Raw genomic sequence first — 7134 nt, forward strand, 5'->3', positions numbered from 1 at the left:
TCTTTTAATTCAGTATATTAAATTAATTTTTTAATTAAAAAAATCATAAGTAAATGTTATTTTGACTAGTTGGTATGTAAAATTGAGTAAAAAAATCACTCATATCTGGCTAGCTACTACCTTAACAAAACATTTGGTTTGTGGATTAGATGACCAATATGAAACTCAGAAATTAGGAATGACGAAAGCTTTTGACTCTCCATATTTGAGATAAGGTTCTGACAAAAACTAAAATGGCGGAGTAGAGAGCTTGTTGGAGGGCTGTTTTGCAAAATTTCACCAAATTTTGGAGAAAATAGAGAAATGGCAAGCTCGATGAGGATGATCAAATCAGCCGGTCATCAAGAGGTGTGTTTGCCCATTTTACTTTTGTTATTTTTTACATTTATTGTCTTGTTATTTATTTACCGGATTTTCAATTATATAATTTTGAGTGAGCTGACGTCACATGTCCTAATTCCAACGTATCCAGTTCGACTGGAGCGGGTCCCAACACCCAAGCCAAATCCGAAGGGTCTATACAGAAATCATTCAAAAATGAAGCTTTGTGCATCTCATTATGAAAAACTCAACAATGAAACACTAAAACCAAGTGGTGTTCATCTCGTTTTATCACTGTAAATTTAGCCAGACTACAGTCACAGATATCATATAAGAAACGCAATTTATAGTGAAACCATAACATTGTTTGTTACAATTAAGGGGAAAGAGATCCATCCACTTTCCTCAACAATAGTTTATTACTTCATACAAGAAACTAAGGAAAAAAACAATTTAAGTTAAATTGTTGGCAAAAATTGGACAATACAAATCTGGAAATATTTAGTAATCTACATTGCAACTATAATTAAGGAGCAACATTACTTAGGTGGCCTTCGATAAGGGTATAATATGTCATCAAGACTCCCTCTTTTATGTAGTTGTACACTCTATTCAGGTTCTTGCCCACACCTGATGCCTACTTAGGTGGCCTTCGATAAGGGTATAATATGTCATCAAGACTCTCTTTTATGTAGTTGTACACTCTATTCAGGTTCTTGCCCACACCTGATGCTACTAGTCCTGCATTCCTAGTAAACCTGCACATTCCTAAACTTTCAGCTTTTTCGCTCTTATGAGGATAAACACCAAATAAATTTAGTTATCAGATTTCTATCTTGCCTGTTCAGGTACTCATCTCCTGCGTGATGACCTGGTTTGTAGGGTTGAGCTTGAGGTTGAGGTAAAGCACGAGCATCTTCTGGGAATGAAGAAAAAGAAAGGGAAGCTAAAATTAATTAAACATTACATCTCGGGTGTTCCAAGGAAGCTCAAATCACTGCAATATATAAAATTTTCACAAACATAGATCTGATCAACTGTAAGTACAATCGCGAATGAATAAGGAGGCAGCAAACCATCTAAACTATCTACCCCTTGATAATACATATTTATCTTCAGCTCTTTAATTTTCCTGCCACTTGAGGCGGGGCTGATAGATTCATACTAGCTACAATCTATATTCCAGTAATTCTGTAGCTACTCATTTGTATGGAATTGTACTTTGAACAAAAATGGCTTTAACACTAGAACAAAGGGCCACCAATTCGACGTACAGTCAAAAAACTACATTGTTTCAGAAAAATCACACTGCAGATATAATGGCCCACAACACTTCCACAGCTTTGAGGGAATTTTAATCTAACTTAACTATTTTTGGTGATTGTAAAAGTTATGGAAAGAACACAAGTGTGGCTTACAACCCAAACTTCCACCTCTTCAGGACTCATTCTAAAAAGCATGTACAACCCAAACTTTGAATGGAAAATTTCTTACTTTACAATCACAATATTAATAAACTGCGGTAAAACTCTAGAAGAGACAAGTTCTTCACCACTTCGTCCAATCCATAGAAAATAGTCTAAGAAAAAGAGCAATTCTGACACAAAACCAAAGATTAAATAAAATTTTGCAACAAGGAAAAACAATGCCAAATGACTTTCAATACCTTCACTTCCATGAACATCAGCAGGAGCATGTTCTGCTGGTCTTCTGTCCAATAATATCTGAAACAAGAAGTAATTATGTCAGATCAGAATTTGATAAGCACAATCGAATTTGAACTTCAATTTTTTTTTTTTAATATAAAAAATGAAGGAAAATCCCCTTCTGGAGAAGAAATAGGAGTTTTGTCTGAAGTTTAAACTTTAAACTACACTGAGAGTTTATTCTCCCACTAGGACAAAGTAATTCTGATTACCATAAGTCACAAACATTGATCAACAAATAACATCCCCTTGTTTCGCGTGAGAAGAAAGTTATTTGTTGGTATAAACAACATTTGTGTACTAGGATGTAACCCAAAAAATCAAACAAGATATCTCCCATCTAGCCTTCAAACTTCAAGATAAAATGTGAAATGAGTTTCATTTATCAGGAAAACCAAAGGGGAAAAGTAAAGATATAACACCTCAAGACCAACACAAAACGGCAATTCTGCTTGTTTATTCTGCTGATCACTTGAAGAGTCCTTGTCCAAGTACACCGAGTAACCAACACAACCATACCTGAAATCTGTAAGGTTGCGGCCCTCTTTGGAAGCTTCATGCTCAGTTTCCCCTACAACATAATTGGGTACTGGTCATGCACCTCAAAAATCAGTACATATATTGCAAAAGTTCCAATCAATAAAATCAAAAGTTGGGAACTAAAATTTTCAATTACTTTTCTTTTTCTTTTTTTCCAAATTTTCTGATAAATTAGCTGCAATAAAAATATAAATAAATAAATAAATCTAAGAGTAATTCAAATTTTGTTTGAAGCACAGAGAGGCGCATCCCAAGTATACAGCCATACAGGGAGTATATAAGATAGACACCCAACTAGATAGAAGAACACAAATCCAAAAAAAAATCTAGAAAATTAGAGAAGTAAAAACTATTGTGGGTACTGGGTAGCCATCCAAACATAAAGAGACTTAAACTAGATAGCCTTAAACTCTATTGAGGGCTAACAGTAGTAAAGATATATAACTAATACATTGGTCCTTGTATACAAATCAACAATGTTACACCTCAACAAAGTATTACAGTCTTTGGTGAAAAGTCCTAGCCTCAAGAAAACGTTACATCAAGCAGTAGATTCTCAAAAGCACCTAAAACCATAAATATTATCAAAACGAATTTAACATTTTTCTTTTGATAAGTAAGAAATGTTTTATTAAAAAGCGAAAGGCGCCCCTAAGTAGACAGGGAGTATACACAGGAACAACCAAAACAGCCCACAAAAAGAAACCCAAACAAACCCATAGGGCCTAAGCTCTTAAACTCGAAACCCACAAGGAGCACTCAAAGCAACAATAAAAAAGAAAAATAAATAAATAACCCAAACAAACCCACAAAGGCCAAGCCCTTAAACTCGGAAACCACAAGGATCACTCATCGCTACAGCACTTGAGCATTTCCTTTCCTTCTCCTAGAGGATCCTTTTGTTGCGGCATGCTCCTCAGATTTACTGATTCCCAGGGGGCCTCGGGCCCTACTTAGTTGACTAACATAAATTATAGATACAAATAGAAAATCTTACTATGAATTTTGAAGAGAAAAGTGTCTTTAAAAAAAAGGAGGAAGACGGCCATAAAGCCATTATGGAGAAGAGAAAGATTGAATCATAGGATTAAAGAAGTTTCAAACTTTCTATTACACATATCTTAACCTACCCCACCTTTAGCCCTCGGTATCATCGGCTTTAGCTTTTTTACCTACCCCAAAGCCCTCTCGTTAGCCTATTGATGATGTATGTAATATCGACTACTAAGGTCCTTAACTTCAATAAGCATTGAAGTTATTTGTTATGAAAGTGGTAAAATTGAAGAAGCTTACAAGTTTTACAACCAACACATCAATGCAAAATATTCAAAGTAACAGGTTCTGGCTTCTGTAGATTTTGGTGAGCAGAGAGGTCATTTCAAGAATAAAAGACAATGATTTTGAAGTTAAAAATGGAGATGACTTTCAAGAAAAAATATACTACAGATGAAAACCTTTTAGGATCTGCAAGTATTACGAAGGATTTTGAATTCCGGATTCCAGGTATAATATTTTTTTTTTTGATAAGTAAATAAAGTTTTATTGAAATTCCAGGTATAATATTCCAGCAACATAAGAACAAACACATGCTCTCACATGCAACTGCAACCACAAGCATGTGATCGCACACACACATACACAAAGAGAGCCAAGGTCCACATTGTAAATATAATTCTTATCAGAACAAGTAAGCATTACAAAGCCAAAAAGTATATAGGAAAACAATACAAGGAAAAAACAATTATATCTTTAACAAAATGAATCATCGTGTTCAGAAGAACTGTAAATATATATGTAGTGGTCGCTCACTCAAAATGGTTCAGAAGCTCAAAAATTAAATAACAAACAATGAAGCCCCAGCACAAAGAACTTCATAATTAAGCATATGTCAATCATTCTCTTTTATCCGTTACTTCTTTTACATCTAATTCCAAATTTCTGGCAACTACACAGAAATTACTTACTATATTGGAGCCAAACCAGTGGTGTTAATACTCAAGAAAAAAGCAAAAATATTACATTATAAAAGCAACCTTTGTATCAGGCAACCACATATGATGTACTAACAACCTGAAATCATCATGAGGCTACTATTGAAGGATATCAACTATCAAAACCAAACCCCAGCTGGGCCAGCCCCGTGTTGGTTGCCGAGAAAATACCCCAACAAACACCACATCCTACGCTAAAATATTTTAATTTTAATTATGAGGAAAAATGAAATGATACCCTCAACTCTTTTGATCCAAACGCAAACATCAATCGTATTTTATATATGCTATCAAATACGGGGAAAAAAAAAAAGGTTCTGAATTTCCTTTCCTTTTCCTTCATTTTATCAGCAACCAACCAGAGGCCAAGAAGCATCATACAAATCAAAGGAAAAATGGGAAAACGAGTTGAAGATTGAGAGTGCGACCTTGGAGGGCTCTGGAGAAGCCAACGCAGGTGGGGTTTTTGGATTTGGATTTTTGCAGCGATGAGTAGTAGAGACATCCCTTGCATGACTTTCCTTTCGATCCTTTGCTCTGACTAGGGTTAGGGTTTGGATTGTCGAATCCTCCTTCTCCGTCTTCTTTGTCCCCCTCCATTATTTTTCGGCAAAATATTTTCAATTCCTCTCTCCGTCTCTCTCTCTCTCTCACAAACCTATGAATTAGCGGCGTGTGTCTTGGAATCTGAGTAATACATTTATCTGAAAAATAATGGAAAAAGGGTAAGAGGGTAAACTATATTTAATATTTTCTGTCTAAAAATCAGCAATGTATACATTTTCGTATCATTTTTTAAAATTTAACATCATTATAAAAATAATCCCACATTTTTTATGCATTTTAAAACATAATTTTTATTTTATTTTTATTTTGGGATGTAGCGAATTGGTTATTATGACAGATATAGTAAGAATTGGATTTTTTTTTTTTTTTTTTTTTCATCAAGTGTTAATCCAAAGACCACCACACCCGGTCACTTTAAAAATAATTGAGATAAAAATATAATATATAGCATTTATCATATAATTTAAATATTAAGAAATGTTACGTATCACACAAATATGCCACAAAGTTGATGGGACAAGATTTAATAACCATTGAATGTATATATATAAGAAGGATAAATCTCTAAGGAGTAGCTCAATCGGCTGAAGATCACGTTTTAAAAAGTGGAGGTTATTAGTTCGAATTTCTACTTCTCCTTTTTGTATGGACATAAAAAAAAAAAAAAAAAAAAAAAAAGAAAAAAAAAAAAAAAAAGACAAATGTAATAACTATTAAACCTTGTCATATCGGCTTTGCAAAATATTTGTGTTGGATATAACATTTCTCTTAAATCTTATATTCAAAAATTCCTAGAATGTTTGAACCAACACATAAGAGACAACAACTTAATTTAACACCTAATAATTGTTTTAGATGGACATACAAGGCCAAAAAGTGAAAGAAAAAAATAGAGCAGCCTTTGGATCACCGCATGAGACTTCGAAAACAACTTAACGAGATGTGTTCTCCATAAATTCAAATAACTCTTTAAATATTAAAAAAAACAGTTGAAAAAGATATCATTCGACTTCATATTTGTAAGTGAATTGAATGGCTAATGTTATATTTTATTTTAATTCTGCAGTCAATAATAAGAATAAATTAAAACTTAAAAGTCTTTCACCGCACCAATGCTTTTGGTCTTTAAGCATATCAAGCTAGGATTTGCCGATTTGGACCTTGTCGGCTTAAAGGTCTATGATTTCGAAATGATTTTTCTTTTTTCTTTTTTTGTTATTTCACTCTCTTGCTGATTTGCTCTATGAGGAAAGACAAAAATAAAATAAAATTAGCAAGCTAAAACTCGTTTATTTGAAAAATGCTCGAGAACAAAACAAGCCAAACTCAAAATAGGGTCTGAGAATCGAACCGAGCTCAAGCTTAGATACACATTCAACGAGCCAAGTCTGAACATGCCAACCTCGGCTCGATTACAGCCCAAATTGTGATCTCACTGATCTACAAAGGATAACCTGGCACATACATTGGAAGAAAAACGATGCCTTTTTGGATTCAAACCCCAAAGGGGCAAACATTTCCAAGCCATTAAAGTTCAGAACCCAAAGCTTTTTGCATTAAAGACTTGAAAGTTACATGATCATTAGGCTCTGAGGTATACTACGACCTGTCAAAAGTGCTGAACTGGTCCAGTTTGAATGCCTTCAAACCATGGCACAGCAATGCAGAAACCATAAACTAATTGAAGGTCAATAACAGCTCTTCAGCTATAAAATTTGCAACCAGCTTCTGGTTACAGGAAAAACAGTTTTCTAACTCCACAACTTCATTCAATTTTTCTGCATTGTGATGTTACAAAGTTTTCACATTCCAGGAGTTCAATAGTACTATATCTAAATCAAACAAAATAGAAAAAAAATAATACAATCAAACAGGGATCAAACTTTTTCAACAGAAATCCAATCTAAAGTCTGTAATGATGATATTGCAAGGTTCTAAATCATGGAAAAGTAGACCACCTAATACATTAAAGAAGTTCAAGGAATTTGCCGAGAAAATTAGACCTCAAA

The 7134-nt window shown here is 34.0% G+C and overlaps 1 protein-coding gene across 3 annotated transcripts; it reads right to left on the reverse strand.

The window, feature by feature from the left end:
* Nucleotides 1-647: 647 nt before the first annotated feature.
* LOC133882347 (uncharacterized) lies at nt 648-5251 on the reverse strand. Of its 3 annotated transcripts, none has more exons than XM_062321495.1 (5): nt 4987-5251; nt 2450-2598; nt 1988-2045; nt 1162-1240; nt 648-1079 (listed from the first exon to the last, which is right to left on the reverse strand). In XM_062321495.1, exons 1-5 carry the CDS (start codon nt 5156-5158, stop codon nt 959-961), a joined length of 579 nt encoding a protein of 192 aa, XP_062177479.1. In that variant the 5' UTR covers nt 5159-5251; the 3' UTR covers nt 648-958. The 3 variants fall into 3 exon arrangements, with proteins under 3 accessions (XP_062177479.1, XP_062177478.1, XP_062177477.1); XM_062321494.1 differs by having other exon boundaries at nt 1162-1237; nt 2450-2616; nt 4987-5249; XM_062321493.1 differs by having other exon boundaries at nt 2450-2616; nt 4987-5248.
* Nucleotides 5252-7134: the final 1883 nt, after the last annotated feature.

The sequence above is a fragment of the Alnus glutinosa genome, chromosome 11, assembly GCF_958979055.1.
Source record: "Alnus glutinosa chromosome 11, dhAlnGlut1.1, whole genome shotgun sequence".
NCBI lineage: Eukaryota > Viridiplantae > Streptophyta > Magnoliopsida > Fagales > Betulaceae > Alnus > Alnus glutinosa.

Coding starts and splice junctions, on each gene's coding strand:
- LOC133882347 (XM_062321493.1), bottom strand. CDS start 5,158: ATGGAGGGGGACAAAGAAGACGGAGAAGGAGGATTCGACAATCCAAAC. Junction 2,046..2,449: donor CGTTTTGTGTTGGTCTTGAG/GTGTTATATCTT, acceptor TTCTTGTTTCAG/ATATTATTGGACAGAAGACC. Junction 1,241..1,987: donor TGATGTTCATGGAAGTGAAG/GTATTGAAAGTC, acceptor CTTCATTCCCAG/AAGATGCTCGTGCTTTACCT.